A 25,552-nucleotide genomic window follows, 5' to 3' on the forward strand; every position below is an offset into this window, starting at 1 on the left:
GAACAAACATGCCTGCAAACACAGCTGCACACGGATCAGACTGCCTTCCAGGCAGCTAAAAGTACACGCACTTGTGGTTTTTACCCGTGCAAAGACACAGCATAGCTTGCAGAAATTCATACATTGCTGTCACCTAATTAGTCACCAGAGAAAAACCTTTTCCCGTGTGAATACTCATGGTGACGTTTGTAAGAACCTCAGAAAACTGCCGTTTTCTAACAGGCATTATATGAGATTGTATGAATTTAATTCACGGGAGAGATGACATTCAGTGTTTATTACTGTATGCAACAGGTAATTTTAGCTGCCTCTACTGGAACAGAAGCCGGGTGTGATGCGTAAGAGATGCTTCCATATCGACTTCTTTATGGAACAGGAAAAAACCTCAGCACTCTCACAAGAGAAAACCATCCCTTGGCATCAGAGATAACATCGGCTTTTTTATTTACTCTGTCAGTCAGATCTCTCAGCTGACTCTTATGTCACTATTTTCATTAAAAATGATTTAAACAATAGCTTAAAGTCAGTTGCAAAATGATCTGCAGTAGTCTGCAGATTTAGATGTTCAAGCCAAATCTTCAAATTCTAAGACTGCCACTAAATCAACGTGCAGAGAAAAACGGTGCTTATGGCTGGCAACAACTTACGTGAGTGGGTAGTGAAAAAGAAGTATCACCTAATGGGCTTTCAGTAAGTATCCTACTATTATACAGGTAGGTGCTGTATCCTACCATCCAGCACTGCTTTGACACCACACAGAATTTCATCTCCCACAAATCAGACAATTGAATTAAGGACTTTTGGTGCAGAATAAGTCAGATTTGGTCCTGTTTTATATCTGTCTTCTTATTCTGACTGAGTTCGCTTGAATGAAATCCCTTCTCTTGCAATGGAAATAATACTACAGGTTTGATGGAGAGAGGGAAGGAGGGTAAAGTAAGGTTTGTTATTAATCTACTACTATAGACCAGCTATGCCAGAAATGCATTTCTTCCACTCCACAGGCAGAACTGCCACAGTTTTTGCCAATAACCTCAGTAACAGAGCAAAGATCTTCTTTTCTAATCAGATTGGCCAATTTCCTTTTATTTAATCTAGAGCTTTTGTTATAGCTACCAATTTACTTTGCAACACAGACAAAGCCTACAGCTCTAGCATCCTGTTTTGTACCCCCTTACGTTTGGCCAGTGTTAGAGAAGACTTCGGTTCACATCTTGTTTCTGTTCAAGTCATTGTGAGTTTTGTGGTGGCTCCAGTAGGGTTAAGGTGAGGCCATGAGATACCTTTATCTGCTTGGGAATCAGAGCCGTTGGAAACATCTTAGAGTGTTGCACACACCTGCAGCACTCCTAAATGAAGCCATTTTGGGCTTGAACACAGTTCTACTAGAGAAGCATTAAACACACCGCAGTAGATTTGCTCTTTTCTCTCTCCCTTTCTCTCAACTGATCTATTTTTCCTGCTAAACACCTGTTAAAAAGCTGTCAGAGGTGCTTAATGACACATACTTAAGCAGAGCACAGTACATTCATCTGAGCAGAATTAACTGAAGGCAAGGACTCAGCATCTGTTCAGGTCACTTTGGGGACTGAATGGTTATGGGAAAGCAATGTACTGATCAGATGTACCCTCAGTGCCTCACCATGTCTCTGAACACTGCTTTGTGTCTCCATTGCAGACATGTCGGACCTGAATTTCTCAGGTTCTGGGTTTACCTTTAGTTCTGATGTCTTTATGCAGGCAGCAAGTCTCCAGGTCAGTGCAGCGAGAAGACTCATTCTGCTGGTAGGAGCGACTCCACTTCTGAAATGGCTGGGTGCATTTCAGGGCCACTTTTGTCAGCGGTATAATACACACACCTCCCTCTTAAATCAGGGAAATCCTGACTGCTTACACACAGCCTATTTAACTCTGTGTTCGAGTGACCTTTATTTCTGAGGTGGGATCAGAGAGGAAGTCAGTTTGCTTGCCTGATTAACAGGCCTCTGACTAGACGCCGTGCTTCCAAAATCAGTCTGGGTCCAAGCGAGGAAGAACAGAAGCACAATAGCAATAGTGTTATTTTGGAAGTGTCAGGAGTTGCTTTGAAGGGAGTCTTTTACCCAGCGACAATTGCATACCTGGCCAGTGAAGTGCATGAAGCATTAGGATGAGTGGAAAGAACAAGTAATGCAGCTTTGTTTGGCTGTTGCTGTTTGTATTCTGTTTAGGTGTTATGCCTGCAAGAAGAAAGTGTTTGAAAACACTCTTTTCCATAGCATACAATTGACAGGGGATATACATACAAGGGAACAGGAGATGTTACATGATTTCCTAACCAGGACTACAGCAAAGAGCCTAACTTTGCATGTCATACAAACTGCTGTGTCCTGCAAGTTCTTTAATAATGGCTCTTTGAGCCAAAATAGACACAATGACCGGCAAATTTGTGCCCAGATTTGTACCAAATAGGCACAGACAGAAATCTGAACAAGCAAGTCTCTCTCATAGGGAAGGCAGGTGCCAGTTCTGCTCTCTGAGGTCTGTCATGCCCAAGCTCAGTCCGTCAAGTTGTACTCTTCTCCCATGCAGGTTGAACACTTTTGGCTCTGCAGTCTCAGGCTCATTGATCAGATGGGCCTCTCACTGTTCTTTAAGCTCTGCAACCAGATCCTTATGCAGTTTGGGTCGTGGTTACAGCTAGGGATGGAAACATACAATCTGGACACCTGAGATTAACCATCTGCAAGGATCTGAGCTTTAATAGTCTACAGTACGGTCTGGAACAGCAGCGAGTATTTTATGTGCTTACAAACAAGTTGTTCCTGTCGTTTACATTTCAATGTAAGCAAAAAAGCAGGGTGCATCAGCCCTCTTCTAATGAAGCTCCACTGGGAGGCAAGTGTACAACATACTGCTGAGACTAACAAACACACAGAGCCAAAGTGGAACGCTTCCATTCCCCTGCCTTCCTCAAAGCCATCCAACAAACTCCTCTGAACTAGGGAATCAGCAATGAGGAGAGCTGCTAGGGGGAAACACACAGTCGTGCTCTGCAGGAAGGACAGGAGCAGAGAAGTGTCTCTTTGGTTATGCTCTTTGAGAACACCAAGATTCCCTGGCCCAGTGGCTCTGCCATGCAACTCTGGAGGGTATTTCAGGGCTCACCCTCCAAGTTCTGCTGTCAGAGCTGGAAAATCCAAGGCAAACAAAAGAGACACAAGATAGAAAGGAGCCTTGGGCTTACATGCATGCAGTGTACTTGTTTTCCTACTCTTTGAAACCCAAGAATGAGCTCTACTGGAATAACCCCCTCTCGTACTGTTGCAGCTACTTTCCCTTTAGGGATCTGTAAAAGTTGTTAACCTAATGCATGTCAACAGCAATGAAACAGCGAACCAACCAAGCCACAACCAACAAACCACAACCAACAGAAACCCCAAATCAGGGGCTTAGTGAGTTAGCCAGCAGTGCTTCACTGCTTCAGCCGGTTCCTGCATTTCACCAGAACAACCAATCCAAGTACAAACATCTGTGCATGCGAAATGCCCAGAAGACATCAGAGGGGAAACAAACACAGCTCCTGCTGCTAAATCACATAAACTCTGGGGTGGAAGAGGCCTGCTCATGTTTGCTTCTCATTTCTGCTTCCAGGAGGTCGGATCTGCTTCCCAAATGAGAGTCACGTTACCTCCCAGGACTGGCTGGGTCTGTGACTAAGCAGCGCTCAGCATCCAAACCTATCCCCGTAGTGCTCATTCCTGGTAGGTGCTGAGCGATATCCGCGTTCACGAACATCGGCTGGAAGGTAATGGTGTGCAATAGAGGTAGAAAGCCTTCCAGCTTTGCAGTGCTGCAGAGCCCCTGTAAGTTCTTGTAATAATTATTTATAACATCAGTCCTCTATTGACTTCCCCATGAAAACCGTTAAGAAACAGTACACTGTGCCGGGGAGGGGGAAATTGCCACAAACCCCTCCTCGCACAGTGACTGTCCAGCCTTTCACAATATGACATTTTTAATACATATCTTAAGAAGATTCCATGTTTTGACTGGGCTCCTCCTGACATTTTGTGACGAGGAAGGTTATTTACGGTTGTTTGATGAATGTTTTCCTCGGCACATGAGTCACTGTGTGTTTGGCTATCAACCTTCTCTGCTTAGGAAAGAAAATAACAAATCACTGAAGACAGCAGAGTGAGCTGTTGTGGTGGGAGAAGCAGGAGGAGAAGGTGTTTGGGCAGGGCACAGCACTGCCTTACATAGGACAACATCTGAACTCCATGGAGCTTCCACTACTTGGGATGCCGGAGAGGAGCTGTAGCGACAGGACAAGGGGTGATGGGTTCGGACTGAAACAGGGGGAGTTCAGGTTAGATCTAAGGCAGAAGCTCTTCCCTGTGAGGGTGCTGAGGCGCTGGCACAGGGTGCCCAGAGAAGCTGTGGCTGCCCCATCCCTGGCAGTGTTCAAGGCCAGGTTGGACACAGGGGCTTGGAGCAAGCTGCTCTAGTGGAAGGTGTCCCTGCCCATGGTAGGGGTTGGAGCTGGGTGAGCTTTAAGGTCCCTTCCAACCCAAACCAGTCTGGGACTCTATGAATCTACTTAATCTGACATCTTACCTCAGCCTTTTAGCAAGCTTAACAGAGCCTATAAAGCATAGGATATGTTAAGTTTATGTTAATTCTAGCTCTAAAACTTGAAGAGGGACAGTGCTTAATCGCACTCATGACTTAAAGGTGAGCTGTCATTTTTTAAAGGCCTTTTACAGATTTTCTCATACATCAAAACGTAAAAGGGAAGTGATCAACTTGTAGTTTAACGCCACCCAAGAGGACAAAAGTGACTACAGCTCTTCATGGTCTCTCTGGAATTGCCTATTACATCACAGTGCTCACTCGCTGTTGGAGTCTGCTGCTCTGACCAGCACAAGGTAATGCTGCTGCTTCAGGCACACCGGCCTTGCAACCCCCTCCAAGTGCAAACCTTTGAAGCATAGAGAATCCATCATGTCACCGCTCAGAACTCTACATTTCCTCCGTCGCTCTTTCCATTACCAGCTTCTGTTCCAAGGTTTATGACTCGGCACTAAAAGTTCAGCCCAGGCTGAAATTTGCCTTGTGTATTTTAAGACACCCAAGAACTACTTTGTCTTTCACTGTGCAATTACTTCTCTGGCTGTAGGAGACAGAGAGGACTGCTTTTATGTCACCAACACAGGCATAGAGTCCAATGCCCCCAAGCAGCTCTACCAAGCAGTTTCTCTATAAGAAACATCTTTGCTGTTACTCAGAATATCTGCCCTTTGAGCCAATTGAGCACAATTCCTGCAGTGCAAATTCCTTTAATGGATATACTGCAATTCTAGGCAGACCATCACTGTTAGCAATGAAAACGTATTGCTTTATTTGCCTACAGAGGTAAAGAAACACTGAGCCATAATTAACACTCACTCACACCGCTGTAAGTGCAGGTTAACTCTCCTGATACACTGAAGAGTTAGGTAGAAGACGCAGAAAGCCAGTGATAGAAATAGGTGCATTAGAGATCCTGGAGGAGGCAAGAAATCAAACGAACCAAGCAGTGCAAACAGGAGATGCCTGCTCCCAGCTTGAAGTCTGTTTGGCAGCACAAATGTTTACACAGATGAAATCCCTAAGAAAAGAGAGAAGAGGGGAAAAGGCGTTGATGATAACACCGCTGCTCAGCAGATGAAGGAAGCAGCGTGATGTTAAGGTCATGCTTTGCAGTCTGCAGCACCGGCCTAAACCACAGCACACAAATAAACATTAAAAAGTCCAAACCCCCAGACGAAATGAAGCTGCTCCAGCTGAACACTGCAGTAGGAGCACTGCGAGACAAGCTTCTCTGTTATGATCACTGAGAGCCAGGGCGTTATCATTCACCGAGGCACATCACAACGGAGCGTGCCTCATTAAACGATGCTAAGCTTTTCTAAGAGACACGTACAGACGTCAAGGCTCCCCACGTCTCCTGCCTCGTCTGGCCAATAGTTAAAAAAGAACAAACCACAAAACCTCCCATGGATCAAAGGAAAACATGACTTAGAATCCGAAACGAGGCATCTGTTTTATTCTGGCTCTTGCAATTGAAAGGCACGGCTGCAAACTTGGCTGGGCAGCTCAACCTGCGAAAAACCCAGTCCTACTGCAGGCTTACCGAAGGTAGGAATGAGACTAAACCTGCAAAGCTCTGCAGACAGCGTTAGTAAGTTGTTCCCTAGCCATCATTTCCAGGAAAGGATCTGGTTTGACATCAATATGGTGATGTTCTGGTTTTCTGCTCTATCCAGGCTAGAATCAGTCCGAACGTTACAGGGAAGTTGTGCCAAAGCCACTCCGGCCTCAGCAGCTGGGTCCCACAGCTCATCGCAACGGGAAGCAGGCAGACGAGGGCATGTCTCAATTGCTAATGTCAGTTGATTAGCTTTACATCCCGCAGGTACAGCAGCGGCAGAGGCAGAGGCAGTGGCCATTACAGCAATGCAGGTGGCCACTTGCTGTTTGATTGCAGCGTGCCACAACTGGGTCTGAGCACCGCAAAGTCCACCAGCAGCACTCCCCAGCACAGCACACAAAGGGATGCATCGTTTCCAACTGACTTGCATGATGGATTTGGCACACATTACAGAGCCATGCCACTGGCAAACCACTCCTCCCTCCCCTTACTCGCTTTTCCCTCCTGTAATTAGCAGGAAAAGAACAATTAGTGAGCATACTGCAGCTTTCTGAGTGACTCAGGAGCTGTGACTTTAGTGACACTTGACTTAAAATGTGGGGGCAGGTCTGCTTGCAGGTAGGAGCTTCGGTTGCCAGCATAGAGACAAAAGGGTGTTGAAAGAGGCAAAAATAGGTGCTAAGAAGAAAAATCATTAAACCAGTGCTTGCACGAAACGCAGCATAGAAGCTGTATGCAAGGGTGTATTTTTACAGCAATAAAGGTACACTCTCATGGAGTTGTTTTATCTCAAGAACCAGATTCGGAGTCACTTTGCTCACTCTCTTCTCTCCAAGAGGTGATCAGTCCGGGGGGCTTTGCTGCGTTTGTACCCGATCCAGGCCAGCAGCGGTTACGTCTCGCAGTCACAGCTGAACATTAAGGCCATAACGAATATTACACCTCCATAAAATGAAAGCAGAGGAAGGCAGACTCATTCTGGCGATGAGGCACCTCTGTCTGTGTAATGGAGATAATGGGGTGATCACTCTAGCTGCCAGTTCCAGGACACAGCCCAGCCCCTTGTGGGATTTCAGAAGGAATCACTTGATGTAAAGGGTGAGGCGTTAGCACTCCTGGAAGCAGATACCGACTTGCACCAGTGGTACAGCAATGAGCTTGGGGAACATCTATTGAGTTCGCTTAGGTGCTGACAGCAGCACCTGTGGGGGCCTGTCTACAGCTGATTACATGGAACCCGGTTGAACAGAACCCCTTTGCTATACTGGAGTCCCCTCCAGTGTATCACAGAAAGTCCCGAGGCATCTTCAGCTTATCTAAGCCCAGATAAGCTCTGCGAGAGGCAGCTGCCCTGCCCTGTACACTCAGGCTGCAGTGGCTTCCCTGGGACTGCCATGGAGCTACGCTCCAGCAGTTCCCAAAGCTCCAGTAATGCAAAGGTTTGCACACCTCATTGCACGGCAGCACGAGGGCTGCATCCTTCCCCTCTCCAGCGCTGCGAGAAGCTCGGGAGAAGGGGATTTTGACCGAGAGGCCTCACCTCGTCTTCACCAGGAATGGCAGGAATTCCGTGGGAACGGAGCACAAGGCACCGCAGGTTCATCGAGTTGACCCGGATGGGTGTTTGACTGCAGAGTTAGTGGTTTAAGGCACCTGAGCACCATGGTTAGGTTTGAAACTGCCACGCAAGCGTTTCTCTAAGTTGGCAAGCTCCGTCGTTGTTATAAACCCGTACAGTCAACAGGAAGAGCTGCTGAGATTGCGGGAAGAACGTGCAGGGTTAGACTAAAAAGGTGAATAAATGCTTTTAGAAACAAAAACCTGCATGGAAGGGATCAGAGCGCCTGCATTTTGCACGCTCAAGTATTAGACAAGACCTGATTCCGCACCGCTGATGGCAGCTTAGCACAAGCAGTAGTTAACAACACAGCATTTGAGAAAGGGGGGATTTAAAAAGTAACTCGTTCCTCTGTATAGGATTCCCTCTGTCAGGAAACAAGTGAAAGGGGTTCCAAAATCCCTTATTTAACTACACTGCCTCTGAAGCGTGAAGCTTAGAGCGGTGTAATACCAAGACAGAGCTTCTTACTCTCTTCTGCTTCCCCTGAGAGCTTAGATACCTGAAATGGACGAGTTTACTTTTCCTCACCAAGGAATAGAAGAAATTAACCAATACACCAGAACCTGCTCTTCCGAATATACTTTCCCCAGATCCAGTAAACCCCTGTGCGCAGGACACGAGCTCCCTGTGGTTAAGTCTCACCGAATGAAACCCCCAGGCTTATCAGCTGCTCCGCACGAGCAGGCAGGGCTGCGTGTGCTGCCTCCAACAGCTCCTCAACGCAGCAGCGCCCAGGAAGGGGATTTCGGAGTCCCAGCGGTCCGAGCTCCCTTCCCAAAGAGCACAGGTGACTCCCCAGGGCATCTGCCCCAAGCCCCGACCAGCGCAGCTGCCGAGCGCGCAGTCCTGTTCTGCAGCAAGTCCCAACAGACGCCTGGGGCCCTCCCGTCAGCGCTCACTGCCGGACCTACGAACCCATCAAGTCTCCAGTGCCGAATCTTCGTTGTTCCCAGCCACGTTTTGCTAACTGTGGGCAAGTTTCATGAAGCTAATGATAAATGTCAGGCACAGACTGCGCTCTGTGCACACGTGTACGCGTGTGAATACCCAGCTCCCTGCTAAATGTCATTTAGCCCGTTTTAGAAACATTCATATTCAGAATTATTCAGATCTTTCCAAGTGCCTCAGTGACAAGGGAACGTGTACTCTTGTGTCAGGTGCCACTGACTGCATCTCTCATTAGACTCTTTGGTAATTATATGTGGTAATAGGCTCATCTCCTGGCAGGTTTTCTACATAACCCACAGAGCACGGTGAGGTAGAGGGGCTTGGGTGAAGAGAAGTTTGCTTCAAGGAAAAACATCTATTTGAAATCAATTTTCCCCAGCCGAGACCTAAATTAAAGCGAAATACAAACCACAGTCCATCTGTGCATGCAGAACCTTTTGAAGCGTTTGTTTTAATCGTATCTATTGCCTCTTCAAGTAATTAAGACAGATATGGCCAAATGCAGCGTGTTTAACACAAAAAAGCATCACATTTTTCCTGCCACAATTTCACGTTACACACCATCTACTCCCGATGAGGGAGATGGTTTTGTTCTACGTGTGCAAGTCTGTCATCAGAGCAACCTGCACCACAGCTCGAGTTCCCAATGTACTCCGGTCGTCAAAAGAACTGAGGTTTGCGACGGAAGACAGCCCACCAAAAGCCCATTTTGCTTGCACTTGACTCAACAGCACTCAGTAGCTACAGAATCTCACCCCTGCCATCAAAACGCACCACTTTGTTCGCATACAAAATGCAAGTAAGGAATCCCTTTAGTAAAAGCAAGCACAGAGCTGGACTCAAAAACACAGAGCAAGGGCCTCAGCGCAGGGCCAGAAAGACTTGGAAAGTGTACAAAATACTTTAAGCTCCTTAAATGCCCCTCGGATGGAACAGCACAGAGCAAGCCATGGAAATCAGTGTTGACACAAAGAAAGCAATTTGTATGTAATGACTGTTAATTGCACAGTTCCTCCTGGGCAACAAATGATAACAACTGGAACACCCGGAAAAGAGTAATTGCTTTGACTCAGCATCCCAGCATGTCTCTCCAGAGCAAAAAACCCCAAACCGACGCCCCAGCCACCTGAATGAACTCAGCTACTTGAAGGGTTTATTATATTTGAGATTATACAATGACAGACTGGTTTGGGTTGGAAAGGACCTTAGAGCTCCAGCCAGCTCCAACCCCTGCCACGGGCAGGGACACCTTCCACTAGAGCAGCTTGCTCCAAGCCCCTGTGTCCAACCTGGCCTTGAGCACTGCCAGGGATGGGGCAGCCACAGCTTCTCTGGGTACCCTGTGCCAGCGCCTCAGCACCCTCACAGGGAAGAGCTTCTGCCTTAGATCTAACCTGAACTCGCCCTGTTTCAGTTTGAACCCATCACCCCTTGTCCTGTCGCTGCAGTCCCTGGTGATTATTACCCAGCTCAGTCCTTCTAACGATTCACTTTATGCCTCATCCCTTGCCATTTAACACAAAGGCAAAAACTCTTCACTGATTTCTATCTTAACCTATTTAAATGGATTTACTGGCTCACTTGTGTTCTACTAATTAGGTACCATCTTTCTAATCAGGACAGCTGGAACTTTCAAACACACTTCTTCCACAATAGCCTTTGAAAAGGTCTTTTTCTTAATGCACCACTAAGTGTTTTGCTTACAGTCACACAAAGCCTGAAGTGTTTTGTCCCTTTCAGGCTCTCCATCCTGTTTTCTTTCAACTTACTTAAGGCTTTTGGGTCACAAAATTCAACCCCAACAAGAGGCTGCGCTCACCGAAGCTTCCTGGAACATAGGGCAGATAGCCCACGACAACCATTGAACCGACACTGGGAAATTCTGAGTAAGTCCCTTGAAACAACACGGGTTAGCACAGCAGTGGGGTGACCCACCTTAAAATGCCCCAAATCCAAACCTTCACTGGAAAACTGCAAATCCTCTCTGAAACCCAAAGTTTTGCTCCTGGGGCAAGGAGCTGTATTTACAGCTATTGCCACCAGCTCTCCTCCATTGAAAGTCAGGGATTGTAACTAAACTAAATCCACTTGAACGTGGCAGACTACAGGGGCAAAGAAAACAGGCTGGCTTTGCTTACACTGAATGTCTGACAGGGTGATTCCGAAGGAGGAAATCGTTTTATTCTGTATGTAAAAGAAAGCGGCATCAACCAACCTACAATGCTTCATCAAGTGATGCCTTTGTCAGCCCAGCACTTTACCCGTTGTGCCATACAGCTTCACAACACACGAAGCTTTGGTTTACCTTGAAACGATTCCTAGCACAGACACCCCGACCTGTGTTTCTATACGGTTAGTAAGGCATGTCCTCAGGCTATGTCATTTGCACTCTCTTCCTCTGCAGCCTCCCTGGGCGGTATGAAGAGGGTTAAACGACATGGAGCAGGAAGCACGACAGACTGCAAGGCCAGGGTAACTCTCATCACTGCCAGTTCTGGTCAGGTTTTGCTCTATTTTCTTTTAACAGGTATCGTAGTGATTCTTTCTTCCTGGGAGAGGGAAACGCAGGAGCACACACCTCAAACAAGAGGTTTAACATCGTGTTTGCTGCTGATTAAACCAAAAGGCAGCCAAGCAACATGAACGGAATGCAGCTGCTGGAAGGAAAATCCTTTGCAGCTATATGGGGAACAGACACCGGTGCGGGTAAACAGAGCTCAAACCCTTCGCCACGTTGGGTAAAGGGAGTTTTGGGGTGGTTTCTTGTCGCCTCGGTGAACGAGCAGAGAAGAACGTGTAACCGTGACCTCTAGTGGCTACACCTCGACTACCAGCCACAGCAAAGCCTGCGGAGTCCTCTGCTGACGGGCTCGGATCCTTCTCCAAGTGTTGTTAAATGGGGTTAAACCCAGCAGCGCTCACTCGCACTCTGCTTTAAACCAACCATTTTTTACCGAGCAACTCGGTGGCTGTCCCTTGATTCTGCTACATCTAAATCTCAGCCGAGAGAGTAACATGGCAGCAACAAGCACAAACCCGCCCCAAACCCAACCCAGAAAGACGAGGAGATAGATGTACCTGGCGCAAGAACGGGGCTGGTAAAGCACCGGTTTAACCGGGATGTCCCTTCACAGCCACAGCGCTTGAGCGGCAGCTCTTTGGCGCTGGTTTTGAAGGGATGTACTCACCGGCGCTGCCTCCCGACGGGCGGAGGCACATTCTCAATTGGAAACACCTCACCGACAGGCTGGGCTGTAGCTTGGCTGCTTTCACCCCGCGATGCTCCTGATGTCAGTAACCCCCGAAAACACCTCGACTAGAAAGGATTTTCAACCCCCTGTACATACTGCAACCGACCGGAATGGAAGCTATAGACAGCAGGCAGGGTCCTACCGGCTTCTGATGGTGTAACGGTGGTACGGAGACGGATGCAGCACACAAGGTGTCTCAGACCCTGAGGCGGGCGGCGGCAGGGAAGAAAGCTCTTCCCGAGGCACCTCACTCCTCCTGATGTCCACACGCTACGTGAGGAGGAAAAAGCGTTTCCTCGCTCACATGTACGGGGGGTGTGGGACGGGCTCCACAGAGCCCCCCGCTCTTGCAGGCACGGCCCCGTGCACTGGGGGTCAGCGACAGCGGCATCAACGCTTCACTTCCAGCTCTGCTTTTTGGGGGGTGCGGAACGAACGCCCCCAGAGCTCGGCGCCTGATGAACGCCCTCACCCTTGACGCCGCTCGGGCGGCCCAGCACTGACCCCTCTGCCCGGGGGGGGGGGGGTCCCCGAGGGGTGGCGGAGCCCAGCGCTCCGCTACATGTGCGCGGGCGCCGGTAGGAGGCGTGTCCGTCCCCTCCTACCCCCCCCCCCCCCCCCCCCCCCGCCGCACCGCCTCCCGCTCGCCTCCGAGCCGGCACCGGAGCGGAGCGGCGGGTGCGGAGCTCCGCGGCCCGGCCATGCCCCTGCGGGGCCCGGCGGAGCCTGCCGCCCGCCGGCGCTGAGCCCGCGGCCGCACCGTGTCGTGCCGTGCCGGGGCGGCTCCTCCGCCTCCTCCCATCCTCTGCCGCTCCCTCCCTCCCTCCTTCCGCGCCCGCCCCGTCGCCGAGCGGAGCCGCCAGCGGTGCGAGCGGAGCCGGGGCTGCCCGAGCCGAGCCGAGCCGCGCCGCCCTGCCCTGCCCTGCCCTGCCCGCCCTTCCCCTCCTCCGTTCCGCCCAAGCCATGAACTTTGGCCGCGGCCCCGCGGTGGTGTTGAACGTCGGGGGCACCCGGTACTCCTTCTCCCGGGAGGTGCTGAAGGATTTCCCGCTGCGGAGGGTGAGCCGCTTGCACGGCTGCCTCTCGGAGCAGGACGTGCTGGAGGTGTGCGACGACTACGACCGGGAGCGGAACGAGTACTTCTTCGACCGGCACTCGGAGGCCTTCGGCTTCATCATGCTCTACGTGCGGCACGGCCACCTGCGCTTCGTGCCGCACATGTGCGAGCTCTCCTTCTACAACGAGATGATCTACTGGGGGCTCGAGGGCTCCCACCTCGACTACTGCTGCCAGCGCCGCCTCGACGACCGCATGTCCGAGACGTGCTACTACGCGGCGGAGGAGCCGCCGGGGGAGCCGAGCCGCGGCTCCGAGGGCAAGGGCCGGCGGGCGCCGGGCGCTGAGGGCAGGAAGTGGCTGGAAAGGATGCGGAGGACTTTCGAGGAGCCCACGTCTTCCGTGGCCGCCCAGGTCCTGGCCACCGTCTCCATCCTCTTCGTCATCGTGTCCATGGTGGTGCTGTGCGCCAGCACCCTGCCCGAGTGGCGGGCGCCGGAGAACCGCAGCGTGGAGGAGCAGAGCAGGTACACAGCAGAGTCAGTGAGGGAGCCCTCAGGGTAGGAGGATCCTTTATTTTCCCGCTGTCCGGTCCCCGTGTGTCCCGTCCAGTGTGTCCTGCCCCTCGTCCTCACGGTCCGTAGCTGTAACCCGCCGCCCTGAACGGCGGACATCGCCTTAAACCCGCTGCCCTGAACGGGGGAACCGGGGCGGTTGTTCGGGGGGTCTCTCGGGGCAGCGGGTTCTGCCGGCGGCTCCGCGCGGCTCAGGCAGGCAGCGCATCAGGTGCCAGCGGAATACGGCTCTCTCCTCTGTGAGCCTGTCCCCGACTGTGCGGGGTCGTGGAGCTCTGATTTCCCCCCCCCCCCTCCCCGGTTTGGGGAGCCGCGGGACTCCTTGCCCGTACAGAGGAGTTAAAACACTCGGAAAATCGTGAGGTCTTGCGACTGTGGAGGGAAAGACAAGGGAAAGAAAGCCCTGAAAGAACGCAGCTCCCTTCTGTTTTCCTTTGGGGAAAGCACGCTGTGTGCACGCTGCCTGTGTTCATTCCGGTGGAGAAGATCCAGTGCCTTGCTAGGGTTCTGCCCGTGTAAACTCGTGTATGTGGGGACAGCCTTAATCCTGTTCCTCCTTCCATCTGAGATTCTCTGTGCGGGGAACGCAGGAGATGATCAGGCTGCGCATTAAGCTCCTGCAAATGCATCATACAAGCGCCCCAGCATATGAATGTAACATGTATTTACATTTCCTTTAGATAAAACATAGGTAAGCACACTAAACGTTGCAGAACAGCATCAGAAACCAGGGCGTGGGGTGTAAGGCTCAATCCTCAGCCTTTCCAGCAAGGACAAACCCTTTTCTATCTTCTTTGTGACCTCAGTTTAGGGTTACATCAACGCAACTCTGCTGACTTTCAGTAGCATTGTGCTTTCTCTCTCTCTGTTCTGCTCTCTAGAGAACAGAATCACAAGCAATCCGGTAGGATTTCTCCCATAAATAAGACAGAGAAAGGGAGAGGGACAGGGGGTTGTTTGTTCGTTAACTCCTCACTCCTTCTAAAACAGACAGGATATTCAACAGAAAGTTTTCAGCTTCTGCTCTGCTGGAGGGGCCCTACCGTGAAATTGCAGCCTTGTCATTATGAAATCATCATCTTTTACCATAGAGTTAATTGGAACGTGATATATTACAGCCTAGCAGCCAAATTAATTCCTTGGAAAGTACGTTCAGAGTTTCCATTAGCTTAATGGAAAAGTGCACCTGTATTTCTCATTCTAGTTGAGCCAAAGTATTAATTGTAGGAACAAAAAGCAAGATGCCGATTTGAAGCTGTTGATTCCTGCTTAGAGTCAGGTACGGCAGAAGTTGCTCCTACAGGTTCTCCCCACTTCCAAAGCCTTCCTTGAGCTTTGCAAGGTTATTGCAAAGGGTGGATGCTCTGGGTGATCTTTTCGCGAGGCAGAAAATTGCGTAGATACCCCCAACAGACAGGGGAAAATAAATGCAGCAGTACCGTAGCATTAGCATCGGGCATTCCTTTGTTCACGCCTTCATGGGGTGGGAGTTAACAGCGGTTCTTTTCCTGAGAGAGTTCAATTTGCAGAGGAACACGGCATGTGACGTGCAATCTTTCTTTCATAGTGCCTTTGGCTTCAAGAACCTCTGTGTATTATACACACACACCCTTCTACTCTTCTCAGTGATTGCCTATTGAAGGACCAGGTCCTAGATGCTAAGGTAGGGCTTGGGTGAGCACTTCTCAGCGCAGTGAAGGCTGCTTTTAAACCCCAAAGGGCCACTGTCAGTGGCAGGGGGAGTTTCTTCAGTACCAACAACAGACAGGAGAGGGATTACCCGAACGGCTGTGGCTGAGCAGTTCCTAACATCTTCTTGCAGGGGTCTGTCACATACACACGCTGATACAGAGCTGACCGTATGGAGCTCATCACAGTTCGATAGCGAACACATGGAAAACAGATAACAGATGTGTTCTCTCTGCCCGCAGCTGCCGAGGTGCCTTGTTCTATTATGGGAGCCACTCTTCTCTTGGTTGCATATGCTGCACCACGACTAAAAAGCCTCTTATATCTGGAAGAAAAAAAGGTGTGAGCTACAGTTGCTTTTATGTGAGTGCTCCAGTTCAGTTCAACTACTTACACACGCCATAGGATTTGACCTGACATCCCCAGTTGTCATCTGACTGAATTTCACCTTTAGTTGTTGATGATAACTTCTTTTCTTCTGTCTGGAGTTACTTCATTTAGAATGAGTTGGCTCTTGAAAGCCTCAGTAGCCAAGTGGCTGGTTTGGAAGCACACAGGAATGCCCTGGACTTCCTACTCTGGCAATACTGTGCAGAGGCGCTTAAACGAGTTTCTGATACCTTTAAAAGTTTAAAGCCAAATTATGCCCTTTGTTCATTAACCATTTAACCCATAGGAGCCATAGGAGGCTCCTCACAGAAGTGAAGAAATTCTGTCTAACGTGATAACGATGATTTTTGTCAAGAGGAATTGTGACATGAACACTGCGTGCGTGGCACTGCAGTGACTTGGGTAAAGACTTTACCTTCTTCTAAAAGCATCTTTTGTGCTTACCATCAGTTCAAAGGGTGAACATGGCTATTTCCTGTCCTTTGGAGTAACACCCTGTGGAAGGCAACAGAGAAACCCACAAGTAAGCCCTTTGAAGGAGAGAGGGATGGGGAATCCAGCCTCTGAATTTCAGAGGCCTTACAGACACTGGCAGTGTAATCCCTTGGTTTGCAGGTCCGTTCCCCAGGTCCTTCTCGAGATGACTTACGGAATTTCTTGTGGTTTCAGATTCTTGCTCTCTTCCCTGCCTTGGCATGTTTCACTTAGAGCTAGAGATCTGCATCAGATCTGCACAGTTTAGGAGCAGACAGCAGGGATGCCTGTCTCCCCTTCTGTTGCTTCTGGCAATTTCAAGTCATCTTTGCTCTCCTCCGAACAGTGCCAGGAGATGCACGCTGCGGGTCTCTGCGCAGGAACCTGTCCGCACACCAATTTAGGGTCATAATCCTTTGGGGAGAGCTTCTCAAGCCAGTAACGCAAAGTCATTTGGAGCTGCTTTACTGCCAGCACAGTTCTATCACCTGCCTCAAAACTATTTTTGTAACACTAAATACAAGTAGCTTGTTAGCACAGGGGGAGGACTGGTGCCCCTTGTATAGAACGCTTTGGGTTGGAAAGGACCTTATGATCATCCGGTTCCTACCCCTGCCACGGGCAGGGACCCCTTCCACTGGAGCAGCTTGCTCCAAGCCCCTCTGTCCAACCTGGCCTTGAGCACTGCCAGGGATGGGGCAGCCACAGCTTCTCTGGGCACCCTGCGCCAGCGCCTCTGCACCCTCACAGGGAAGAGCTTCTGCCTTAGATCTAACCTGAACTTGTCCTGTTTTAGTCTGAACCCATCACCCCTTGTCCTATGGCTGCAGTCCCTGATGAGGAGCCCCTCTCCAGCACCCTTGTAGCCCCCTTCAGACACTGAAAGCTGCTCTCAGGTCTCCGTGCAGCTTCTCTTCTCCAGGCATTCCACTTACTAATCGTGCTAAATTTTATATTGAGAGAATCACTCTGTTATTGAGCCTATGAGACTGCTGTGTTCTTAAGCAAAAGCAAATCAATGCAGTAACTTCTCCATACAGCATCCCTCACCTAGTGCCGGTAGCTTGGGTTTGTTTTTTTTTTTCCCATCTCTGCAAAACATCAGCTTAAAAAGTTGCATTTGGACGTTAAGACACACAAAAATCATCGTTCCTTCATGGTGTTTCAGAACACCTGAATGCTCACATCCAACACTGTTCAAAAAAAGCCCAAATAACTCCTTTCCTGGGTAGCGTCTAAGCTGAACACCGCATTATTGCTAGGTTAAAACAGGAGGGTGAAGGTAAAGGAGGGAACTACAGACCTAGGTTAAAAACAGACGTGGACTCTTCCAATGAATTTATGAAAAATAGAGGTAACATGAAGAGGAGAAGCATAGCAGTGCCTGGCCACAGGAGAGCCTTAACAGACCCACTACTGCTAGGTGCCACTCTTGTTCGAAGTACATGGAATGGGCACTGAGGACACCAGGGCTCGAGATGTTCACGCCCAGGTATCCCACGAGAGCTGTGAAAGGCATTTGCCCCTTCCCTGGGGAGTGCTGGGTTGTTACAGCCTCCCACATCAGGCACTGGAGTTTAATGCATCAAGACATGTTACTGCTACCAAAGCAGGGACAGCATGGGAAAGAAAAGGCAGTGAGGTTTTTCATGCAGGGAAACTGGCTGCTCTGTGTGGCCTTCCTGTGCTGTTCGTAATGAGACAGAAGCCCTGCTCATTTCCAAAGGATTAAAATCATCCCCCAAACATTTGCTGGAATGACCAGTCCTCTTCCTGAGCAGGAATTTGACCGCTCTTGGATGATTTTCAGCTTTAATGTGCTTGACATGGAAATAGGCTTTAGCAACAATTTAACAAATCAGGGCCGACAGACTTTAATCTTTAATCCTGTCACAGACTGTCTTTAATCATATCTGTTTTCCTCATGTGTCCCGTTGATGTGTATGTTTTATTTACAAGCTTTATAGATAACAGTGCCGCTAAGAAATGTTTTGGCTAGGTTTCAGCCGCCTCAGAGGGGAATATTGAGCCTATTCAAATTGGCACGCTGGGGCAGAGAACGATGCTAAGAGGAAATGTTCTAAGACATTCACAATATGATTTTTTTTTTAAAGTAATAAATATTTGCTGAATATTTCAATAATGTTTTCAGGAAATCGTCTTTTCTGAAGTGGTTTAACTCGTTGTGCATCAACCACCAGCTTATTCTGAAAGGGAGTTATCAGATGGCACAGAAAATGGAGCACTGATGGGATTGCAGTAGAAGCGAGGCTTGCAAAGGCCTCCTTTTCTGCCTGTGGACAAAGGACTCATTAGAGCAATCTTGAAAGGCTGTTAAGTACCAAGAGGCTGAAAATTTTAGGATGAAATAGCCCTCTTTTATGTGCTGAGGTCTGGGGCGATGAACAGCAAGTCTGAGCAGGAACGACCTGTAGCTGAATAAAAATGAGGACTTAGGATTTTCTCTCATTATTTACAGATTTTGGGAGGAATCTTTAGGGAAACACTTCCTGAGGTTATTTCTAATTCCCCCTCTCCTTTTGAATAGCAGCTATTTTAAAACTGAACTGATTGGGGGGGGGGGGGACACACCAACCAAAAACTGCGATGGACGTTTATAAAATAGGTACTCCATTTTACCATGGAAAGGTCATGATTTAATTACACAGCTACAGATTGTAACGCAGCATTATTCCAGGAATAGGCAATAAAAGGCAGTTTGTCCTGTGACTATGCAGCAAATACTTTGAGACTTGTTTACAGCAGATGCAGTAACTTTAGCCTTCTGAGCTCATGCAGTTTATTTGGCTTTAACTTTATACTCGGTTAAGTTCCCTTGAGGACTAACTGTTATATTTGCTTTCCGTCTTAGATGTTATTTACCCATTGAAAAGGTTAGCCACAAAGATAAGTCACTACAAGGAGAGGAGAGGGAAACCTGAGCTGAAAGCGAGCATGTGGCTTGTAGCCCTCTAGATTTCCCAGCAGGCCAGCGCTCACCAAAGGGCTTATTCGACGCCGTTCAACAGGACTGCTGAAACCCATCTACAACAGGCAAAAAGGAGTGACAGAGAGAGGGACTATGGAAAAGATGTTCCGCTGGTGGCTAAGAAGTAAGGAGGGGAAAGAAAAGAATTAAGGGACACCCTGCTTCTGTCTTCTCCCTAGCCAGGATGCGTACAAGTGCCGAGAAAGAGGGATAAATGTGAAAGGGAGAACTGCAAGTGCAATATGTAACGGAGTGGCGGTAGCGCATCTCCCACTGCCTTGATCTCCCTTTGTCATTTCTGCATCAGTGATGTTCCTTAGCTCTCTTCCAATCCGATCCACAAGAGAAGGCTTCTTTAGCCCCTCCTTCTGAAGTACAACTGATCTAAAGTATTTCTTGTGCTAGGAAGTGCCAGAGTGAAACAATGGATTGATCACATTTTCACTTGCACAGTGATTTCCCAGTTAATAGCAGGCCCCTGAATCAATGTTGGTTCATAAAGAAGACTCCTGCCTCTTTCCTTGGCTTATCTTCTTCACCAGCAGTTTGGGCGAAGCAGAAGCCAGTCGCTGTTGACTTGTCATCCCAACAGGTCTGCAGCCAAACTGACATGAAACTGGGGAGCTGAACCCTACATACAATCACAGCTTTGTTTGCCACTGCAACGGTCAGGGCCAAACTTCCTTAAAGCTCGACTCAAGACATAACCTGCCTCATTTGTGCCAGAATGAAGGAATCACGTTTCCAACGTGATCAAGGCATCAGGAGGCAACAGCAAGTGAAAAAGCTTTAAATAGTTACGGATTGCTTTTTCATGTAAATGCTCCATGTCACAAGACACAGGCAGCACGACTGAGAAATCTCATGCCATGTAGTGAAATACACTGGTGGAATTGTTGACTCTTTCTGACTGCAGTATTCCATCCAGATCCATTTTTTCTTTTAACCATGACATGAGAGCTCAACTAGCCGATATATTAGGACATTAAGACTTTCTAGGTGTGCCCATTGCCATGATCTTCCCGTCTGAGTGATTTTACTAAGGGAAGCCTTAGGTATTTCCTCATCATGTGGAACAAGGCTATAAGAGAACCTACCCTGATTTCTTTCATCCAAGAGGACCGATAATCCACATTCATACAGTAGTCATTCTATATATTCTGTACATGGCTCCTGTTTAGAAGACATTCAGATCTGAGCATTTTTTACAGTAAATGAAATGTGCATCTGAGGTAGTGCTCACTCACCTTCATTACTAAAAGAAACAGGAGTATTTCCCAAAGCTTAACCTTTAAGAGAACACATCATTCTTCAGAGCAAGCTGGTTCTGAAATCCATCGAAAGGCGCTAACAGGAACAAGTGTTTTATAAGCCCTTTATGAAGAAAGGCCACTTGCTCCAGAACTTTGTTATTCATGAAACGAGGAAAACAGGGTCTGGTTTCAGAGAATAACTATTTTGTTAAGTAATTAATTGATGTTCATTTAAATCTGCTGTGGCTGGAATGACAGTGTCCCTTAGGACTTTACATCAACTGACCGTTACTGTTTCCTCCATTGTTTTAGCATAAAACTCAATAAAGAAACAGAAATGAAGGATAAATAAAGAAAACTTTAGTTTATGAAGCTTTGATGCAAGTTAGTTTATAGAATCTATCCGCATAATTACAGCAGTTACAGGAGGTTGTTTTTCTAGCAGGCCACTGTATTAATAATGATAGATTTCAGACCTGGTGAAAGATGATACAGATGTGCTGGGGAAGCAAGCTTTTAGGTATGAAATGACAGTTGGATTATTACTTGCAAATCACTCAGTTGCTCCAGGCATTAGCTGGTTAGGGCGCCTGCAGTAGCAAAAAAAGGCTGTGATTATATGCAGCATTTTCAGCTCCCCCTTTCACATCAGGTTGGTTGCAGACCTGTTGGGATGAGAAGTCAACGGTGGGTGGCTTCTGCTTCACTCCAACTGTTGGGGGAAAAAAGATTAGCAAAGGAAAGAGGGAAGAGCTGCTTCCATCCCCTCCTGGATTAAACAAGCGTGCTCAGTCTGAATGTTTAAGAGTAGGGTTCTTTCCAGGTGGGAGGTTTGAGACTACAGCCCCAGCAGCTATAAAATAATCTCAGAGGAACATGGTTTTCTGTTCTTACCTTCCACTGGTTTCAAGTTGAGATACCCTCAAGGCTCATTCCCTGTGCTGGGGCCTGAAAATACTGAAGAACATGCTGAAATCACCTTCCAGGATTTCTCCAGGCCATTACCTGTATTTGGCAAGAAGAAGATCTTGCTCTGGTTACTTTGACCTTTTTGCTGCAACACAATTTAGGTGGAGTTAAAACAAATTCAATAATGCAGAGCATAGTGATAAATGGGAGGACATGAGCTTATTACTCTGCGAACCCAATGATGAAAAATGAAATACCGTCTGTATTTACTGGTAATACCTATAAAGTTCTGAGTATGGTTCTAGGTAAGCCCCTGTTTGAGATGCAGATCAAACAGACTGGTTTAGGTTGGTTCCTGAAGAACCAGTTTGCATGACTTAGCCAGTGCAGAGGCTGATTTCTGTCTACTCGATCTTCATTGCCATTTCAGTTTAGCAGTCTGGTCCTATACATTGCTGTTCATAACCAGCCACCTCACTGAGCCACAGACCTTGGCATTCTAAACTGAGTCAGGCCTCACAGATTTAAAACAAAAAGGGAACAAAATCCCCCAAGTCCCATTTCCTGCAGGCTTCCAGTGTTTGTAGGTGTATTTGCCCAGTATGAGGACCAGTAGCAACCTATGATACAAAGCAAATGATCGGTGAGTTCTCAGCAATGATAGGTTTAAACTCCTTACTAGGCCCTCAGGTTAATTGCTGCAACCTGGTGCTCCATGTGTTGGATGAGAACAGCATGGCTTTTCTGTTCCTCATTTGTGCAGGTCTCAGTGTCAGTCCGGTGATGTCTGTGCCCAAACCGAACAGTCGCTACCGTTTCTGCCCAGAACATAAATACTGCCCTTTGTTTCCTTTGACAGGATAATCGAAGCTATCTGCATAGGCTGGTTCACTGCAGAATGCATCGTGAGGTTCATCGTCTCAAAAAACAAGTGTGAGTTTGTCAGAAGACCTCTCAACATCATCGATTTACTGGCGATTACTCCGTACTACATCTCTGTCCTAATGACAGTTTTCACAGGGGAAAACTCGCAGCTCCAGAGGGCTGGCGTCACCTTGAGGGTCTTAAGAATGATGAGGATTTTTTGGGTGATTAAACTGGCTCGTCATTTCATTGGCCTTCAAACACTTGGTCTGACTCTGAAGCGTTGTTACAGAGAGATGGTGATGCTCCTTGTCTTTATCTGTGTTGCTATGGCAATTTTCAGTGCACTCTCCCAGCTTCTTGAAAACGGGCTGGACTTGGGAACAAAGAACAAGGATTATGCCAGCATTCCTGCTGCTTGTTGGTGGGTGATCATCTCGATGACCACGGTGGGTTATGGGGACATGTGTCCCATCACTGTCCCAGGAAGGATTCTTGGAGGAATTTGTGTGGTCAGTGGCATCGTGTTATTAGCCTTGCCAATCACTTTCATTTATCACAGCTTTGTGCAGTGTTACCATGAGCTCAAGTTCCGATCTGCTAGGTACAGTAGAAGTCTCTCTGCTGAATTCTTAAACTGACCCAACTCGCATTGTGTTGTAGTTACTTGCTAAGCTTTGTCTTAGAAGAGAATGGTGGAAGGTCCCTTCGCGTGTCCTCCTTGACTGGATGGTCCAGTGGAACAGCATTCTCGCCAGCCTGGAGAAAGCCCGTCACCATTCAGACAGGAAGGATGGCCATCCGCCTTGGGCATGTCGCAGGGACAGGGAGCGATGCTTCAAATTTGAGAGAACAAAATTAACACAAGAGGATTCAGAAATCCTCAACCAGACCAGCTTGGTTTTCAGTTTGCCTTTCCACGTAAAAGCAGAACAAGAAATGGGCTTAACACTGAGCTCCGGCGTTCCCATAATTACATCCATTCTAAGCAACGTGTAGCAGAAGTTTTTCAACGATTTCAATATCTAAATGCTCTGCAAAGGCATTGGTAACTTCTTTCCTGAAGTATCTCCACTCCTAACTCAGATAACCAAGCTCGATACTGAAGGAGAATCACTGCTACTTTTGAGCTTCATCACAGACTAGAGCTAGTTCTGTAACTCAGGAGAGATGAATAATACGTGACTGCTGTAGGGCAATGAATCTTGAGGCCTGATTCTGATCTTTGGTGAAGCACACAAATCTTCTGTAAAACCAGTGAAGTCAGTGGCATTTGCCTGAGTTTGATAATTCAAAGTGCAAAAAGTGCACCTCCGAATCACAGAAAGGTTTGGGTTGGAAGTGACCTTAAAGATCATCTAGTTCCAATCGCACTAGACCAGGTTGCTCAATTAGCCACAATTAATTTCTTCTCTGGAACCGAATCGTTAGTGGAAGCAAGCGTTGTACTTTACAAAGATCAGCATAAAAAAATCAGGCATTGATAAATACATTTTCTGGTAGCTTAGTGGGGGTGCTATCCATATCTTAGGTACATTGAGTTCAGCTCCATCCGCCTGAAGTCACATACTCATAAACATAGATTCCCCCCTATTTAATTAAACATGCACATCTTAGTGAAGGTTCTCTAAGACCAACTGTAGGATTACCATCACTTGCAACAGTCTGGAGAAAGCACTGCTAAACAAAGAGTAGCTGCTCCCTTTCAGATGAGACTTTTCAGCATCTTTAAATCCTGCAGTCCTTACTGAAGGATACACTTCACTCTAATGGTAGGTTAAAAATAACCGTAAAAAGCCCAGAGCATACCAAAGAAAGTAAAATACAGAAGTGTGAGTTGCACTTGGCAAAATGGTGTATTCTCCAATGTAACTAGGAAATGAGTCAAATTGGGTTCTGAAATACTGCTCACTACATTTCGTGTGTACTACTGACCTAATAGCATCAGTCAGTACAACTCTGAAAGGCTGCTACATAGAAATGTGGACGTCAATACTAAAACGCATTAAGGTACAGCTTTACACATTTAGGTACTGATAAACATCAAAAGGGAGCTTTCTTATTAACACAGAATTTGAGAGTCATCAGCATAGTTGAGTTTGGTGTGCTTGCCTGAAAATACTGCGTTTACCATTACTGTGATGTAGAACCATCTTTTGTATACATATTTGTCAAAAGCTTTAGGAGCAAAATGAGTACCACCTAGAAGACCCATCTCTGAATCGCTCAGTCAGAGAAAAGTACCCTGTTGGTCAATAGCCAGTACACTGAAGGCTCTACCTTGAGACCTGAACAATCCATTCTCATTTTAGGTGATCGTAAGTCTTAAGTAGTCGTAAAGAATGACATTGCAAACACAGTATGTCTGAAGACCTGAAAAGAATTTTAGTCGCCTTCTTACCGGCAAGCTTGACTTTTCCTTCGGCAGCATCTCAAGGCTATATTGTTAAGTCACATTACAGCCATCCCTGGGTTTCTTGTCATGTTCTGGTGTTCAGGTTAGCTCTGTAGTTCTGTCTACTACTGTATCGATGCCTTTTGTATCAGAATCACGTCATTCGGCAACCGGTTCCAGCATTCCACAGCGGGGTGAATATGAGATCAGCAAAAATGTCTTGGGTGAGATTCACAGCTGATGTCAGTTAGCCAAGGTGTGACTTCAGAGACACGGAGATGTTTTACACCAGTGGACGTGCTTGCTCTGTATTCCTGCATGTGTACTTATATATATATCCTGCATATATTATATATTATAGTCAGTGGAAATGCTGGGGTGGGTTTTTTTTCTCCTTACAAAAAATGTCGTCCTTGACAAAATTGAGCTTTCAGACTTTAATCTCAGCACAGCTGGTGAAGAAAATGACATGTTCATCTTCTAATGAAAAGTTTGACAGTATCAAAACCATTTTCAAGGAGAAAAGTGCTATTTTTGGGGGGGTTTCTGCTCCAATTTTTTTTTTTTCCCCATTAAAAACCCAACCACATAAGAACTCAACCCTACAGATCCGTAATGCTTGGGAAAAAAATACTGGGTTTCCTGAAAACTTACTTTGTCTTTTGTCCGTATATTGTATTTAACCAAACCAGTACTCTGAGATACAACCCTCCTCCCACAGAACGCCCAAACCATCGTCACGATGACAATAGTTTGAAATCCATACAGAATGTGAATATAAAGCATGTTGCAGTCCTGATTTCAAGACAAAATAAAACGCATTTCAGCACTGCCTATAAATCTAATCTTTCGATGCCTGTACAAAGGAAAAAATAGAAATTACTGCGCATAGTAACTTCAGAATACCAAGTTGCACCGTGAATCATTTTGTATAAGCAATTAAGGACAGGATGTTTTCAAAGA

At 47.5% G+C, this 25,552-nt stretch overlaps 1 protein-coding gene across 2 annotated transcripts; it reads left to right on the forward strand.

The window, feature by feature from the left end:
- The first annotated feature begins 12,900 nt into the window (after nt 1-12,900).
- KCNG3 (potassium voltage-gated channel modifier subfamily G member 3) lies at nt 12,901-24,982 on the forward strand. 2 transcript variants are annotated; one of them, XM_061478814.1, is made up of 2 exons: nt 12,901-13,611; nt 22,190-24,982. In XM_061478814.1, exons 1-2 carry the CDS (start codon nt 12,959-12,961, stop codon nt 22,833-22,835), a joined length of 1,299 nt encoding a protein of 432 aa, XP_061334798.1. In that variant the 5' UTR covers nt 12,901-12,958; the 3' UTR covers nt 22,836-24,982. The 2 variants fall into 2 exon arrangements, with proteins under 2 accessions (XP_061334798.1, XP_061334799.1); XM_061478815.1 differs by having other exon boundaries at nt 12,901-13,578.
- Nucleotides 24,983-25,552: the final 570 nt, after the last annotated feature.

Source organism: Pezoporus flaviventris, unplaced genomic scaffold (assembly GCF_033815535.1).
Source record: "Pezoporus flaviventris isolate CSIRO_AGI_PZ_B2104156 unplaced genomic scaffold, CSIRO_AGI_Pfla_v1 ptg000132l, whole genome shotgun sequence".
Taxonomy (NCBI): Eukaryota; Metazoa; Chordata; class Aves; order Psittaciformes; family Psittacidae; genus Pezoporus; species Pezoporus flaviventris.